The 18,639-nt window shown below is 43.6% G+C and overlaps 1 protein-coding gene across 2 annotated transcripts in view; it reads left to right on the plus strand.

Moving 5' to 3' along the window:
• SYNDIG1 (synapse differentiation inducing 1) overlaps positions 1-18,639 on the plus strand; it is a 72,564-nt gene that overhangs the window by 22,767 nt on the left and 31,158 nt on the right. For both annotated transcript variants that reach the window (XM_035561777.2, XM_035561783.2), the window contains exon 3: positions 2,585-2,722. In XM_035561777.2, the coding sequence (XP_035417670.1) occupies positions 2,585-2,722 (138 nt within the window). The remainder of the gene's footprint in view (positions 1-2,584; positions 2,723-18,639) is intronic.

Below are 18,639 nucleotides of genomic sequence, written 5' to 3' on the forward strand. Positions count from 1 at the left end.
TATGCAGGATTAGTCAGTTAACCCAAAGCAATTATAACTGGTGACAGAAATTCTGATCTCTCAGCAACTCTAGTATCCAGCACATCAGCACCAGTGTGCAGCCCTTGTGAAATCACGACCAAGTGAAGACAGTCAGCCAGATTGTCAAAAGCTTCCCCGTGTTAAAAACGTTTCTGGATAGGAAAGATGTCTAGATAACCTCAGGCTTGGGTGTCGGTGGGGGAGCACATTATAAGAGAAAATTAGAACATTAGGCAGGAATGCTTGCTTGGAGGAAAAAGCATTTATCCAGAAGGGGTAAGAGATACATTTTGTTACATTGTCTGATCAGAATTGTTGTCACCCTTGGTGAGTGACAGTAAGATCATCTACTCTAGTATAAATACTACAGGGACTTCACCCATCAAAACAGCATTCACAGCACAAATCTACGGTTCAATTAGTACATTTCTATAGTGACTTTGTCTTTCCCAACAAGAGTTTTTATGTTAGCATAATTAAGAAAACTTCTGCTATTATCCTCTTGCAATCTAACAGCCACATCTCAAGTTTGCATGGAAACTGTCTAACATGTCATGATTTCACCACCCTGAGAATGCTTTCTAAAAAGCAGCAAAACTGATAATTTTATGGTTCATCATTTGATCAAAGTTATCTAGAGATTCTTAGCCACATTTCATCTTGATCTACAACAAAAGGCAATTTGAAATACCAGACAGGTAGTCTCCACAGATACAATATCAGCACACTACTCAGCCAACAACTGGGTAATCAAAAGCATTTTCCATTTTATCTTCCCTGTCATGAAATTCAGGTAAGGGCACTGTTTCAAGAGACAGTTTCAGCAATGATGTGGATTTTCTTCCTCCCCCTCCCTTCTTTTACTCTCAAAATGAAAGATTATTGATATTAAAAGTGACTTACACACTCTGTTCTGAAAATTGAACCAGAAAGGTAAGTAACCAAGCTCAAAAGCTGTACAACAGCATCAGCAGATGTCCTTTCAGAAGCAGGACTTTATTGAGTTTGGGCCAAATAGAGCTTTGTCATTTATGCTAGGTTATCAAGGCTCCCAAAACAGGCTGGGGTGTCCCACAAAGAGTTGATTTGCACATGCAGGTGTTCCTGTGCACCACAATCTCAGAGCATGGGAACATGTCCCTCCCACAGCCCAGGCCTCTCTGGTCTGTGGTCGGTGTTTGCCAGCAATTCCTCTGAAAGTGGTCTGTCCGTCTTAGCAAGCAATGGGTCAGCTCACCTGTCTGTTTCCCAAATGAGTTGGTTCAGGAAGTAAATGCTTTATCTGATGCTAAGTCTTTCAAATATCATTAGGCTGCCTGTATTTTCTGGGTCCTTCTTAATCGTGGCTCACTAGTAGTCGGCTGTCATTTAGAAACTTACCCCTTTGCATATGATTTCACTTTCATCTTGGACACCTAGCAGTCTGTTCAGGAATTTCTAGGTTATAACTCACTGGTGGAAGAATATCAGTTTAGCACTTGTTTTGGCTAAAAGGCCAGGCACAGGACCCATGCACAGAAGGACAAGTTTCTAAATATGACATCTTTCAGTGTCTTTCTTTCATTAAGTACTGCACAGCATTTCTCCTACAATCAGTAAAGAACAAGAAACCCCAGAAGATTTTTGAGAAGATTTTCAGCCACCTCATCTCAGACTGGAGGTGCTCCCAGGGTGACTTAAAAACTTTGTGGGACCCTTCTTGCACCAAAGCTCTTACTCCAAATTCTGGAATAACCACAGCCTCAGTGCCTGTTGTTGCATGTGGACTCCCTGCATGTGAGGAAGAAGCAACCAGAGAACAGGCTCTCTTCTCTCTCTCTTCTATTCAAAATCTCTGATCATTTCTCATTTCTTGCCTTCTAGTTCACGGGAGAGTGGTAGAGGCTGTGAAATAAGGAGTGGGGAATCCCCTGGTATTAGTAAGGAGGACACCAGCGGTGTTCATGCAGTAGGAGAGAACAAGAGGACTGACTGTGGCACCGGGCTGGGGGTGCTTTCACCAAGCTTTCATGATGGCAGAGCAGATCCAATCCCAACCTACAACTTGCAGATATAACACCATGCCTCTGAGCTGTGCTTCCACTTCACTCCTGTTTAATCTGGGGGTAGATGAAAGGGTTTCAGCCTCTCAGCCTCCCCTCAGGCTGCTTCTAAAGCAGGAGATTCATTCCTTTGTGGCCACTTTTGGAGGGCAGGGAGGGGGATATGCCATGGCCACAGTGTCCACTCCTACATGTCACCATCAGGAGTGGACACTGCAGGAGGACATGCCAGCTCCTGTGGTCCTGTCACTGTTGGGCCATAACAGAGCAGAATGGGTGCACAGACCCTGAAGAACAGGGTGCAAATGCCCCCAGAAGTGGCCCTGTGCATGGTAGGGAACCCAGGGTGGGACACCAGAAGCCTCCACCATGAGTGCTAGAGGCCTGTCTTCCAGGAAATGCCCTGGGGTGACTGGTGAGAGTTTTATGGGCAGATGATCACGGCCTTGGCCCATGGTGGAGGAGAAATAATGATATAATTAGCCAGCACTTCTACATTTCTCTCTCCGTTGCTATTCCAGAGCGATTACTCAAGTGACACCGAAAGCGAAGACAATTTCCTGATGATGCCACCAAGAGACCATCTCGGCCTCACTGTGTTCTCCATGCTCTGCTGTTTCTGGCCACTGGGAATTGCTGCCTTTTACCTGTCTCATGAGGTAATGCTAAAGTATATCCTGCTAATTATTAATTTTGCATCCACAAAGTAGCTATTATCCCACACTGGCAAGGAAAGTTCACCAAGACACACATGTCGTCAAGACACCCTCTCATGGTGGTGGGAGGTGGTTAAACAGAGTCGTGTGTATGCGTGAGACACTGTTCTCCACCTTGCTATGTCTCTGTGGTGGTAGTGGTAGTCTTGTGAGATATTTTAGTGAGCAATGGATCGACAAAATATACTAGGTTTTAATTGACAATGGTCAGGTTCCATTGACCAAAGTACAGCTAGGGATTTTCTCTGTATACAAATTTTGAGTGGAAAACATCCTTGCTATATCGAACATTCAGATTTCCCATTGGGTAAAATAATTTAGTGGTTCCTAAGCTGATCATCTGGAAAAGAAAAACAGGAGTAGAAATTCATTTCTGTTCTACAGAAGCAGATTTGTTTTCCAGGAAAGTATTTCCTTTCCCACTGAAAAATTGCTCAGTCTCTTCTTTTTGTCCAATACTAATATAGAAGTAGTTTTTACCAGAGAAGCAATGGTGTTTTGGTTTTGTTTCCTTCCTGAGACAGGCTTGCTGTTTCCAGCCTGTGCCTAACAACCACCTAATGCCCCATCATTTGTTTCGACAAGTATGTCTTCAGAAGTGCCTGCAGAGTAATTATTGAGTTTCCCAGCAGGGCAGAAAATGTAACATGACAGAAAGTCACACTAGAAGTCTCATCAGTGACTGCAAGGAAACACTCGCTTGTATTTCTATCTGCTGGTGGTAGCAGTGCCTATTGGAACTACACTCTGTGCTCTGCAGCACCAAAATCATTCACCCTCTTGCCTGCCTTTCTTATCTGCCTGCTCTACACATCTACCAGCATGGCGTATATGTCAAAACAGAGCAGGCACTTCAGATCTGAAGAATCCTGCCCTTTAATATCAAATAAAGAGACAAGGCATGATTGTTGGTTATTTATTTGTTTGTTTGTTTGTTTTGTTTTGTTTTGTTTTAATTTAAATGGTCTATCATTGAACTTTAAAGCCTCTGAGACAATTAAAGTTTGTCCAGTGGAAAATAGTAAGTTTCCTTGTCTGAGTGCTATTGATTTCTCAAGTTTGGGTCAGGGGATTTGCCTGATGATGATGATAGCACAAAGTAAGGAATTGAGAGGAAACCACACACACTTTGGTACTTGGACAAGGCAGGATTTTTCACCAAAGCTGCAGCAAAGGAAGGGTTCTGAGTATGGCATCACTGGCACTGTATTTGCACTGTGTTGGGGAAAACAGTGCATTCATTAATTTCCTGCAGTAGCATTCCTTTGGGAGGCCTGGGGACTGCTAGCTGGATTTATCCAAATAGTGAAAGCCCAGTGCAGCTCAATAAATGCAAAACTGACAACATAATAAAGTACTAAAAAGCAGCTTGGCTGAGAAGCTAATGTGCTGAGAGGCAGCATACGAAGGACAAGACATCATAATAGCTATGATCTGATCCCAGGGGCCTGCATGACCCCGTAAGACCCTGCTGCCTTGATAGGAGCATAAGCAAGGTGGGAAAGGTCTTGCGAAGGCAGGGAAGAAAATGTATTCGGAAGAGGAGAGACTGCCTTTACAGTATGTTTTGATGGCCTCTTCCCAAGGGGGTGTTAGGACCAGGGACTTGCTGGTTTGAGTCCTGGAGCTTCCCATGTGGGTGACTGAAGCACAGCGAAGTGTTAATGGGATGTTTCTGAAACTGCCGGGCTTAATGATGGATGAGGACAGTTCTCTTCATTTAATTTCCTCCTTTAAAAAACAAGGTGAGAGGGCTGATGAAACAAGGTAGCATTCAGAATGATCTTTTATATATGAGGTAGTAAAACATTATGTCCTGTTAGCGTGCAGCTTCTATTTATGGAGATCTTTTAACTTGAGCTCCTGAATAACATTTGAGCTCCCTTGTTAACATGTAATGGCAGGCTAACATTCCCCATCCTTTGTCAAATATCAGAACTGTACCTAAAGATCAAAACTTGGTACTTGCATTCCAACCCTTTTTGAAGTTTCAAAAGTCTCCTGGGTAGTTTGACAAAAAGGCCCAGTCTGGGAAAAACTGTGGCACATAGGAACTGCAGAGATGGAGGCTGCATTCTTTGTGCCAGGATTTGGCACCTGCGACAATCTTTTTTTTTTTCTTTAAATAAAACTAGGCTCCTTTAGATGTTCAATATATCAGCAGATCTAGGCCTGATTTGCTAAAGATACATTTGCACTGCAGCTCAATTAAAAGGGTTTAATCTCACAGCACCCAGCAGTACGTTTACGCTGCATATGTCTGTGTCACTGTGCAAAAGAATTGTACAAGGATCGGTGTTGTAAGGTTTCACAGATGCTCTGTATGAACGGAAAGATTAATTTTCCCCACGCTCCATAAATGCAATGTGCTTCCGCCAGGAGCTATTTCCGCTCTGTGTGGGACTGGAGGCTTTTGCCAACGTGCTGCTGACTTAAGGCTTCTTGAAAGCCATCTGCACTGAACGGTGCAGCTGTGCAGGGTCTGCCCATGTGGTGGAAATGAAGATGTGCATCGGGTCTGTCTGAGCCAGCAAGGAGGAGCACTGGGCTCAGAAATGCACACTACAAGAGCAAAAAGCTGTTCCTTGCTATCGGGGTATCTGGTTTTCATGGACAGGGCATTGCCTAGTGATCCTCCTATCCCAACCAAAGCTGTGAGTCCCTGCTTTTCATCGTCCCAGTGCTGGGAGGGATGGTGAAATTGGGTGGGTGTCCCACCACCCCACTGGCACAGGTTGTCTGCCTGGTCACTCTGACATCCCATTAAATGGTTCCTGGGTTCCTTGGGCAATCCCAGCTAACCTGCAGCTAAAAAGTAGGGGCTTCATTCACATGAGCCATACAGGCAACCTCTCCAGAGACATGGCTTTAGGGTAACTGCTTAGGAGGGGTAACATTTCCTAGTACTCTGATTTTTCAGTTGACAGTGTATATTGGATAATTTTCTATTTTTCTACAAACTGACTGTGTGATTTTTTGTGATTGTGATTTTTTTGGACAGCTTATAGTCTAGTCTAAAGGGCTCAATCAGTTTTTTCATGTAGTTTGCATGGAAACCTTTGCAGAGGAATGTGTAAATATCATATGCCTTTCACCAAAGTGTTTGATCAAAACAAACAAAAAAAAACTCATTATGTTTTTTGTTTTTGTTTTATTTTTGTTGTTGTTGTTGTTGCTTCTGTTGTTTGTTTGTTTTTAAAATCTCCACCCTCTGGGGTTATGCAAGACCCTATTTATTTTTTATTTTTACAGAAGTTTTTAGATTTGTAGATTCTAAGTAATTCTGAAGCCTCATAAGTCAGAGAAAGAAACTTAAAAAATATTTTGGTCTTGCCAAGTTTACCATTAATCCTATCAGACAAGTTATAAGGGCCTGTCAAGCTTAGTTGGGGTTGGTAATTCTGCAAGGCCTTTTTGTCTGGGACCTCTTTTTCTCCAAGTGTCTACTTTTAGGAAAGAGGGCAACACCTTGGCACAATTTTCTTTGCCTTCTTTCAAAAGAAATACATGACCAGAAACTTAAGTCTGAGCTAGTGTGAATAAGCTTTCCTTTGTCCTTGCTTTGCTGTGGGATGTGCATCATGGGGAGTCTATCACCCCTGGTACCTCCCCACCAAAGCATCCAAGAGATTCCATCTGGGCCAGAGCAGAAACAATAGCAGGTACAACACCTCCTCTATTAATTTTGGATTAATAGAATAACAATAATAAAATAAATAAATAAATAAATAAATAATTTAAAATAAAATAACTCCATTCCATGGAGTCTTCTGTGACCAGCAGGAAGGTTTTCCTAGCCTGCAGACAGCATAATCTCTTTGCATTCCCCTAAATCCTTCCTGCTGAACCTCCCTGTTTCTGCCAATGTAAATTTTCATTGGCTGCTCATTCCTTGATTCTCCCGCAAGCAGCAGGAGCCAGGTGTCTGCTGGCTTTCTCAGGCTGACAAATGCCAGGACAGGTTTAGTGGGATTTTCAGGAGGCATAGGCACGCACCTGAAAAATCCCACCGGACAGTTTTCTGCATGCTTAGGTGCTTAAAGAGCCTCCAAACCCCGGCCCTGCTCTCCTTGGCAGCACATGTGATCTGGCAGGCAGCAGACTGCAATCCAAGCACACGAGAGCAATCGCTTCCTGTCTGCCATGGTTACTCTGTGTGGCAATTAATACCCTCGTGCAGTGATTGAGGGCTGCACGGCTCCGTAATTATTCCCACAATCCATGGACTGTTTGAATGGCACAGCTCAAAATATCATCGCTTGGATTGCCTTTGCAGAAAAGAAGGGACTTGTGCACTTTTCTCTTGCATTTGCTTTGGCACAAGGCATACACAATAAACCAGAAGAGCAGCTTGTCTTTCTTCATGATAACTTCTAGGGCCATTTGGTTATCTTCTATCCCATTTTCAGAGATAGTGGCTTTGAAAAAAACTTTATTTTGACATGTTACTGTGGTTGCCAGATAGAAGAGAGCGACAATTTCCGTGTCTCCACTGGGAGGGAGAAGACAGTATGAACTTAATCAAAGACAGAGATTAGATGCTCAACATGCGTGAATGTATTTCACATTCTTTGTTTTTCTGCATCAAATTTTGACATTTAGCCACTGCTGAAAAGGACAGAAAAATAACATCCAGGTGTTATCTGTTGAATATTCATTAGAAATCCAGCTCCTAGACCCCGTCTCAGCTAGAAAAAGCATGAGACAGGACAACAGTGTGACACATCACACCACCAGACTTGCTTTGTGTGGGGCTGGCTCCCTTTCACAGCTGAGTCTCAAGTGTTTGGAGGATAACGCCCCAGACCAGCAGAGCCCATGGGGCATGCAATTGATGTGTGTGGCCAGGGCACAGAGGAGGCTGTATTCAACAGGGCAGGTGTGCAGAAGGTCACTGCTGGCTGCCTGGCCGTGCTCCTTCCTTTGCTCCCAGCAGGCAGATGGCAGATTTGCCGGGCAGAGGATGGTAGCAAATACTGAGCAGCACAACCTGCGTTAAATAATATGGCTGCTGTTCTCAGCCTAGGTACAGACAGAGGCTGGCTACCTACTGAGATAGCCAGGAACACGTGGCACTGCATGAAAGAGTTGGGTCTCTTGTTCTTGGAAGCGCAGCTCTGAAATGGATGCCCCTGGCCCTGGAATTGGGATGTTTGGGTGACATCCCTTGGCTTTACAAAAAGGCTGTCACATGGTTCAGTACATTCAAGGTTTGCAACTTTTGCTCTTTTCAGAGGAGAGGAAAATCTAGTCCAGAACAGAGAGGCAGAGCATGTCTCGTGGCCCATTGATTCCCAAGGGGGCTGCCAGCATCCAGCTCTGCCCCAGACCACGATAGGTGCTCTGAAGGGGGCTTCATTAACTACCAGCTTCTCTAATTCTCTGCTTTCCAGGCTGGAGTTGGCTTCCAGCCAGTGGTGAGAGTGTGGGTAGACTTATGCTGATTTTTCACTTCGGGGTAGACATCTCCTGAGGAGAGAGATGTTTGTGCACGCACAAAAAAAATGGTCATTTAGTGTTGTGTGTCAGCACTGCTGATTTCATTGGGCTGTGGGTCAAGTCTTGGGCCAGGGAACTTTATCAGTGTCTTGTATAATTTCCTCTTCATTCCTCTTTGTCCCTTTGATCTTGTGGTCACATTTCCAAGTCACGAACTACAATTACAAAAAAGGGATTAGATTAATGAATGGCCTGATCGTTTCAGCCCTTAAGCTAATTTTAAATAATTGGAAAGGTAGCTCACACGTAACATTCCCAAGAGAGTTTAATTCATTATGGAGGTGTTTAATTACAAGGAAGTTTTGGGACAGAAGACACACCAACTTGAAATGCATGAAGAGATTAGGGGTCTATTTATTAACAAGAACATCCTGCACAATGGCAAACTTTGTATGGGAATTGTTCATTGTCAGACTTTTATGCCTCACACATTATGCTGAGACAGCAGGAGCCAATAGACATATCAATAGAGTTCTGCTCCAAGGGTATAAAACATTATTCCCTCCTGGCATCCTCTTTTTGCCCTGCTGTTAATTTTTGTTGCTCATCTATTGGCTCATTATTTCACAGGCTTATGAGACAGTGAATATTGTTTCAGCACAGAATAATGCACCCGCAACAGGTTACTTGTGCTCCTGCCACTAAACCTGGCATATCTGTGCTACCCACAAAATCAGAAGCATCTGGTGGAGGCATCTGAGGAGTAGGGTGATAGGTCAACAGTTGATTTGGTGGTTCAGGCACCCTGACATGTAAGCAATTTTCACAAAGTTTAAACAATATCTTAATCTTAGGCAGTGGTGGGGTTTTTTATTATTTTTTTTAGCTTAGTAAGAGAGGATTTTTTTTTAAGCATGGACAGGAAATTAGAATTACAGTGAGGGGCTTTTGTTAGTAAACTGCTCATGTCCCAGCTAAATACTTGTTTTTCACACTTGCAAACGTAGAGTGTCCAGAAAGAATTATATTCTAAGAGACAACACAGAGGTAGATACTCCCTGTCCAAGGACAAGCAGAGGGAACATGATTTTGCATGCCTCCAGGAGAGTAGGGAGTTGTCCATGCTGCTGTGGAGTGGCAGTTAACCATCTCCCCCTGGAAGACAAAGCACCATCCTCCACCCCTGCAAAGCCCTGAGACACGAAACCTGGTGCATTTATGGATGACATAATCTCTTCTGGGCACCTCAGAGAGGTTTTTGAAATGCCCTTGTGTAGCATTTGCCTCTTTATTTATTTATTTGTTGCAACCTCTGGTGCTGCTGGAGCCAAGAAGGAGCTCCCTCCCTGGTGTCAGCGGTCACAGCTCAATAAGTTAATGATGCTGTGTCAGTCAGCTCCCACAGGGATTAGTGCTTCAGTGCCCTGCTTTTCCAAGTGAAGGAAAATGCAAAATTGTTACCAGCAGGCTCTCCAATGCTTTCTTTAAAGAGTTTCTTTCTCAGATGTTTGCTATATTCATCGTGAGGTGATAAGATGGGTAGTTTCTTGAAGACAGACTTGGCATGCTCTGAAGTCAGTCCTGTATTTGGGGTTGCAGCATCCCATGCTTGGAGGCTGGACAAGCCCTCCTGAGACTTCTGCACACACACACTGCAGGGAGAAAATGTACTTAAGAAGGTGGCATGTCAGTCGTAGCTGTGACCACTCCTCCCATCCAAATCCTAGCAGGGAGGTGTCATGCGTGATTGGAAAAAGTGGCAATGTGTTGGCACATTTCCATACTCAGATCTGGACTTCTCTTCATCCTAGTAGGTCCCCTGCTGAAAAAGGCATGAGAAAAGAAGAGACCCATTGCAGATCTGGGAATGGAGCACAGACCTCTTTCCCCCTCCTTGTTGGCCATCCCACTATCTGCTTGAAAACTGTCAGTTGGCAAGAAAGCCAAAAAGCTTTAGATGCTGCTTCAAGGGCTGTAGCAGGAGCCCAGTGATGTGATGAACATCCTCACATCCAAGTGGTAAATTATGTCCTTTGAATTCTCCTGTGGCAAGAAGAGCGCTGTTTATATAATAGAACTTTCTTTCATCTCACACCGTGACAGTACCCTTTTCCAAAACAAAAACAAAAGAAAGAAGACATGCACATTTGAAGTTTAATATATGCAGAGGTAAAATGAATAGATGTTTTCAACAGGAAAGATTAAGGTTAACCTTTTATCAGTTTGCAGAATGTGCAAGTATTCTTTTTCTTCTTGGAGATCAACACTGTGTACTCAGGGCTACCTTCTAATCTTGGATATACAGCTCGCCATCTTTCAGTAGCTGTTTTGGTGAGTGCTACTGAATTACTACTTTGTTTGGATGCACAACAAAGTGAAATGATCACTTCTGATTACAATCTACATATCTCTTTCAAAGGAGCTGCAGAAAAACTCTTTGAAGGGAAGATATGAATGTAATGATCTAGGCATCCAAAGATGCCTGCTAGACAATCGCAACTGGTCATTGATTTAACCAACTTCCCATCAGCAGAAAAGAAATAAAGTTTTTATATGGGTATTTTGAGATAAGCCAGAAGAACCAGCTGAAAAGGAAGGTATGAGGACCTATCTGCAGCTGTGTAGTTTGTATCGAAAACTGCATCCTGCCTTCCCACAACTAATGGCTATACTCTTCAGCCTAAAATACACACTGGATTATCTGTTGTATCAAAAACACCAAAACAGATGAGTCTCAGGACCCACTGCAAGGCAGAACCTGAGACAGGAATGTGGCTGTTTTATAAACTAATGTATTTGCAGAGATAGGAAGGGAGAAGGCTCTCTGTGGCTTCCATGTTTTCAGCCTTGTGCCTGAGCAGCATGCATCACTGGTGGTTATGCTCTGAGGTTTTCCTCTGGAGCAAACAGTTGCTATGACCATCCCAACAGTGATCCTATAGACTTTCCAACTGACTGCAAGGGTTTCTTCACGTGGAAGCTAAAATATAGAAAACTAATTGTGTTATGGGAGCCTACTAGGTCCCCCTAGTAGAAGGCAACACAGTAAAAAACAGGCTTCTGCTGCTAGTGGCGGTGTCCAGGGGGAACAACAAGACCAACAAGAAATAAACACATCCCATTAAATTAAATGGAGAGATTGCATTTGGTTCCCATGATCCTGGACAAAATACTGAGCCAAGCAGGAACAGCTTCCATGAGGCAGCCACTAGAAATTCAGGCTGCCTGAGGCATACAGATAGGTGTTCTCCTGCTTCGATAGTTCTTACATTGATCTATAAGCGCCTTGGCACTGCCTCTTACCAGTCCCTGTGGTCTCCTGCTTCCAGCCCTTGTTTCATTTGTGCCTAAAGTGGTTGAAATCTTTCACCGAGAAGTGAAAGATTAGTTCATTATCTAATATTATTGCATTGTTCGCAAACACTCTTTCCTAATCTAAACAACAGCATTTGCTGGATGCTTTGCCTCCAGCTGTACCCACGGAGGTAGGCAGAACATTAAAATGCACCTATCAAGGCACATGATCTTAATGTACTGTTGGTAATAAAAGTAATGTAGTATTTTATGTGCTCAGGGGAAAAAACACCAACTTTTTCTTGTTGTGAAAATCTTTCTTTTCCCTTCCCCCATGCCAGTGTAGTATTAAAATGCATTCATTATGGGGAGTGATGAGCAATGAATTATGAATGACGTTTCTACATCTTGACATTTATTGTATTATTTCCATGAAGTGTGAAAGATTCATGGTTGCTTGGGTGAATGGAAGTCCTTGCTTGTTCACAGAGGAACTCAGCTTCCTCCAAAAGGAGTGGAGAGACCAGGGGTGAAAGAAGAGCGACCATGGCACGGAGCAAGAGATGGAAATGACAGTCCCTGCTTCACCACATTCCTCATCCTGCCTTCCTTGGAGTGAATGCTTTGTTATTATGCAGTTCACAGGAAGGAATGAAACTCAGAAGAGTTGTTATCCAAAATTCCCAGGCCCTAGTACATGGACGGCCAAAGGAGAATAAGCAATGGTGTGATGCCATACACATACATAGACATACTCCTGTAGTTCATGTCATGGCCTCTCTGAGCTGCTCTCCAGATATAAAAGGCACCAGGTAGTAATAGCACTTCCTTACTTTGCTCATAAACAAAGGTACTTGCAAGCTGTTGTATGGTATGCAATTTCCTAGGTAGATTGGCTCCTGTTACACTGTTACTGGCTCCTGCCCTTAAATCTTCATGTGGATACCAAAAGGACTCAATATCCTGCAGAATTAGGCTGCGACAATTTTCCTTTCCAGTCACTAACCATCTTCTCCCTGAAAAGAAAGGAGAGTTTCTCTTAGCATCCATCCCAGCATCACGAGATATATCACCATGAGGGTCTTCTCCTTAAGGGTCCTATCTCTTGAATGAGGCACAGAAATGTGATGGTAGGAGTAGGAGAGGCCAAACCTTTTGTTTCCATGGCTGTTCAGGGAACCATCCTGGAAGAGATTTCATTTTTTCTTTCTCAGTCATCTCATGGGGGATATCTGGAAGAAACCACGTTCCCTCTCAAAAGTTGGTGGAGAATTCCCTGTCCATGGTTCAGAGCTCCGCAGCTGCTCCCAGTACTTCCCTTCCCTTGTGTCGATAATGGCAGACAGTAAATTCAAAATCCTCCTAGGTGTGATATCCCAGGAGATGGGATTTTGTGTCCCCAGACATGTGGGCCTTTGGACTAATTTAAATAGTAATCATCCCAGCCTAGGATTTCTGGATTTCATTCAAGACAACACACTCAATAATTTTGCTGAATGTGTCCTCGTTCCTTGACCTTGTAGCACAGATGGCATTGTTCTTAGCAGGTTTCTACAGCCTACAACTAATTAAGCAATTAATTAGGAGCTTGCACTTACACAGGAGCTATTGTAAAGCAATAACTTAAGTGACCTTATGGGACCTTGCTACAGCATTGATCCAAAGACTCTCCAAATTGTCTGTGCTAAGGTTTCACTGCATCTGCTTAGTCTTAATTTGAACCACAGCTGTGACAGATTGGACTGACCCTGAGCATTCCTGGGTGCTTCCTGATATGCCTTGAGGGTGTCTCACCTGCATTTGGAAGCTTTCCTTTAATGAAACTCACGAAGATCATCTTGGCATGCGGCATGCAGTGGCTATTCCTAAACTGTGATGGAAACAAATTTTTTGTTTCCTAGGGCTTTCAGAATTCCCATGATTTTAATGGATGTTTACATCACATGGGGATAGTTTCTTATTCTTACTCTATCTCACTTTATTCTGTCAACACTTTAGCAATTTTCCCCTCATAAACCTTGTTTCAAGCCTTTAGATATTCTGATTCTAACTGTCATAGAAATGATGCCTAATGACTCTCTCCCTCATTTTTAATAACTTTTGTGTTGTATAATAACAACAAACCCATAATACAAATGTGTATGTCTGCTGATTGGAAAACAGATCATCTTGGAAGGTTTCAGTGCATGTAAGCACTCTGACTGAAAGAAGAATAAGAAATATTTGTTCATATTCATTTTTTTTATTAACAGCTAGAAATTTCAAGGTATTTCAGGGCATTGGATCCAGCCTGGGGAATAGGTAATATTGTTTGTCTGTTTTTTGCTCATGAACTGCAAGTCGAGTTTTGTTTCCTCCACACGTTTCTTATTCAGGTGAAATATTGAAAATGGAGAAGAAGGAAGTGGCATTTAAGCAAAAATGAAGGTAATCTCAAAGAGCAACTTTTCACTGTAGCTTGGGTTGAAACCAAGAGTGTCTCAGTTCAGGGTTCCTGTATTTCTGTGCAAACATCAGACCCAGATCAGCCCTTGCTCCATACACACTACCTCTAAATGGGGCAGCACATTGGCTCTGCTTCATTGAGGGAATTGAGGACTCAAGAGCAGAAAGACGCTCATCATGGAAAGGTAACAGTAGCATTCTTGCTTCTCCTGATGATGCAGCTCCCTGTGGGTGATGCCTGTCTCTAGCAGCCTTTGCATCCATAACCACCAGGCACACACAACACCCACTATTTGGGCAGATCACACTGCCAGTGCACTGGGAAAGAACAGGGAGCTGAGTAAACTTCTGCAAAGTCCATCCTCACTGGAGGTTCCTCCCGTCATCAAGCAGTTTTGTCAATATGCTGAGAAGGGTCATTGCTCGACCTGTTGGCAGGAGCAAGCTGTGGTAGGAATACTGCAATAGCAGCACTCGCTTGCCCTTGGAAGTACCTGTTCTGGATTTATATGGTGATTCAGTCCTTAATGCATTCATAGTGGCAGAGGTTTCTGTTGCATTTCTCTTATCTGTCATTATGTGAAGCAGCAGCAAGTATGTTTGAAGGCTACCTGTGCCTCTGCTAGATTTGGCATGGAGGGTTTTTTTGGTACAAAAAAAGAGGCTGAGCCTGAGTCTTGCTTCCTCTTTATTTGCAGAGAGTACAAAAGGAGGGGAATCTACATGGTGCCTGTTGGAAGGCACCATGACCAAGACTCTCTGGCCATTGCACAGCCTCTCTCCTCCTGCCTTTCCAGCCGTGCAGTCAGCCTCTGCACACCTTGGTGTTGATCTCTCTGCCCCTTGGGCCCAGTGCTCCTTTATCAAGAAATTTCCCATTTACCATGTCCCAGGATGAACAAACGAGCCAATCTTCAAAACCTATTAGGGATTAATTACAAGCAGAAATTATACTGTTTTAATTAATGCAGCACACTTCAGGCAGCCCACCCCTGTAACACAGGCTTAGTATCAATACCCTTTATACCAGGAAATATCTTCTCAAATATACAAGAAAGTATAGGAAGGAGTCATCTGTCCAGCAGAAAGCACACTCTGTTACACGTAGCTTGAAAGAAAAAGCAGCATCCTGCTGGGTGCAGTCGTACCACCACTGTCTGTAGGTTGAACTTTGGTTCCCTGTGTGTTGTCCTGGATGTTGCTGGGGTGACGGGTGAGAATCACATAAATTACAGTGCTTGAAGAGCTGAAACGGGGACACCGGAGTGTGGCTGTGTCAGAGGAGAGATAAATCTGCCTTTCATGACATATTGCACACAGGAAGGTGTTTTTCTCAAAGGAAGTGAACAGAGCAACCCTGTGGAGCTGAGCAGCCCCATGAGGAGCAGACACGCAGGGAACATCAATGGAAGTGTGCTGAGATTGGGGCTTGCCCTTTAGTGCCAGGAAATTTCCTTCTCGTCTTTAAAACCCAGAGAGTCACAAGAACATGGATTGCATTGGAAGCCAGTGGGATTCAAGTTGCTGTTATTTATCAGCATTGAAAAAGCAGTCATATTCATTAACTTCTTCTCAGACAGAAAGTTTCAAAAGCAAAACCTCTGAGGGTGAGAGATTTTTGTCCTCCATGGTCACTTGGGACTTTGGAGAGGTATCCTGAGGAAGGAGGGAGGAAAGAGCCTGCCAGTGGTGTGGTGTTTAGTGGGGAAGGTTTATGCACAGCAAAGGCAATTGAGGCCTTCAACCTGGTTCCAAAAGTCCAAGGTAGTTCTTCCAAAAGCTGGGTGGAGGAAGAAAGAGTGGTACGGGCCAGGCTTACAGGGACTTGTGAAATGCTTGCTTCCCATAGAGGCTTGTCCCTGTCCAGCCCAGGGTGCTGCTAGCCTACTGTCCTGGCTCCAGCAGCAGCCAAAGGAGATGTCCAAGGAAGAAGTTAAGGCTAAAGAAAAAAAAAAAAAAAGCTTTTTTATTTACTTTTTCTTAAACCTAAGTCATATATATGATGTTTCTTACCAGATGGCAAATTGGCTGTTTTCCACATGGAGAGTTTGCAGGATATGGAAAACTAGCTAGGCAGAGTGATTCAGCCACTGTCAGACAGGTCTGCTGGTTCAGTTGAGTGGCTGTGCTCAGCCACATCACCCCAGGACACTTTCAGTCTGCGGGATGGGAAATGCTTTTCCAAAGAGTTGTGTGGTGTCTTCTTGAGCCCACAGGGAGAAGAAGGACCTGAATGGGGGCACTACCAGGGCGGTGGGATTGGTTTTCCTCTTGCAAGGTCAGCCAGCTGATGCTGTGCCTTAGCATCTTCCCAAGGAGCAAGAATTTTCCTGCTTACTCCACTGCCCACACATAGGGGTACCCATTACAGTCAAAAGTGAGAATTCTGTCTTTAGATGTTAAAAATGCTGCTCTTTGGCAAGAAACAAAGCAAATATTAAGAAATTTAAAAAAAAAAAGGGTCAAGATCTGAACATCTCTCAATGCTGCAGATCATACCTGGAGCTCCATTATGAGCTAGGGAGCTTCTGTTTTGCTTTTGAAATGGGATATGTGTGAAGATTACATTGACTGGCTGTTTGCCACAACATGATTTTGGGGAAATAGCTGCTTCCCCTCATTTTGGGAAGTCAGCCAGACCTGAACAATATTACAGTGATCCACGTCACAGTGAAACCTGGAGCAGAGATACTTGTATATTCACTGTTTTGTTACAAAGCCCTGATATTATAGCAAAACCTTTTTTTTTCCCTTGTACCAGTTCCCTTGCTGATTTGAGGTTTTAATGTTTTTGTGACCGCAAAGGAAACAGCATGTTTGAAAATGATTTGATAAGGCCAAAATAATTTACCTCCTACCAAGTGTGACATATTTCGGCAATTGCTAATTAAGCTGAGAGATTGCTGTCATAGCTCAGCGCAAAGGAAAATCACAACCTCTGTGAAATCTCTTTGGCAGAACATGCATCATCTGCTATCTCCACTATGAGCACAGGGTGGTGACAGTATTATCAGCATAAAATCACCCTTCCAGTATGTTCAATATCTCTACCAACCTGTACCTCCCCAACCTGGAGTGTTCATCATATGTGGCTGCACTTATTAGCAAAGCAAATAAGATCATTGTTCCTAGCAACTGCACAATGAGGATTAAGGATAAAATGTAGAAATGACACTATCTGTAAACCCTGTTCAGGTCTTTCTGGGGCATCCAGTTAGGGGATACCAAGGCTTCCATTTTAAGGTGACCAGATGGAGCAGAGTATTATAGTAATTTCAGTACTCATAATAACCTCAAACCAATGTCATAAGCATAGGTAAATCTCAGGGTAAAACTACGATAGGCAATGTAACACCAGTTTTTCATACATTGCCATTCATCCTGTGAAAATCATTTCTCAGTGATGTTCTTTGCTCAGAGGTGTCAGGGAGCAGCAAAATGAGGGTTGTTCTACAAGAGAAGGGAAGCTGGTAGCTGGGGGTGACAATCAGGCAGAGCAGTGTCCTCATCATCGCAAGGAGCAGTCCCACAGGACTTGACTGCAGAGCCCATTGCTGCACTGAAAGCCTTGACAACAGCTACCTGCACCTCCACCTTTGCAGAAACTGGAGCATGAGGAGCATATTTGAACATGAGATCTCTTGGAGATGTAGATCACTGTCCCCTGAGATCTGGGAAGGTGTTACCGTGTGGGGGTAGTTTAGACAAGGTGAGCTGTAATGTCTGGATTTCTACAAAATGACACATAAGACCTGAAACCTCCTTGGCCATAAATAGTTCAGAAGAGATATTCAGCAGTAGGATCAAATGCCATCCACTCCTTGAAAAAAAAAAAAAAAAAGAAAAATTACCTGCTTGCTATATTGCTATTTTGGCAAGTCCTCATACTTCATCGTGGTCACAGAGGTAGATTACTTTTTATTTTTTTTTTGTAGAGTTTGCTGTCTAGTAACTGGATTTTATTTTCAGCCTGTGCTCTTGAAGCCCTGAAAACAAACTGCTCTTTCGGCTTGCATGGGAGAGTTTGTGGTCAAAAACGTGGATGAGGTTGGAGCAAGCAATGCAACAACCAAGTGACCACTGGAAGGGTCTGAAGGGCATTGGTGTGGATGGAACAAAGCAGCAAGGACAAAGGGAGACTTCTCTAAGCTGGAAAAGGAAAATCTGGTCATGTGTGGGGAAAGGATTTCTGTCCATGTTGATTAGGAAGGTCTGCAGCATAGGGATGGCAAAGAGCGTAGGCAAGATGCAATGTTTAAGTAAGACATTTCTAGGGTTGGTTTTACACCCCTGGAGTTACAGAAACAAATACCTGCGTATACTTATATGTAGTAATCCCTATTTATTCTCTGTACCATGTGCATAACAGAACCAGGGAGTCTCAGTCTTGGGAGACAAGCAGGGAAGAGAAATCAAAGCAGCAGCCCTGATGTGATCTGGGAAGCTCTTTTCTCACTGCCAACATTTTAATCACTCTGAAATGGGCAAGTCAACTCATGCAACCTGTGCTTGCATCGGGAGGCTCTGTCCCCTCTCTCCTTATGTAAAGTCTCAGGGGTTGCTGAGCTGTCAGGATTGAAGAGGTAGGCTTTCAGGAGGCTGTGAATTACTCTCCGATACCCCTGTACTGTCACAGCAAGCATCACAGATGAAACTGCAGCCCATAGCTGGTTACCCTCTGC

Source organism: Cygnus atratus, chromosome 3, assembly GCF_013377495.2.
Source record: "Cygnus atratus isolate AKBS03 ecotype Queensland, Australia chromosome 3, CAtr_DNAZoo_HiC_assembly, whole genome shotgun sequence".
Lineage (NCBI taxonomy): Eukaryota > Metazoa > Chordata > Aves > Anseriformes > Anatidae > Cygnus > Cygnus atratus.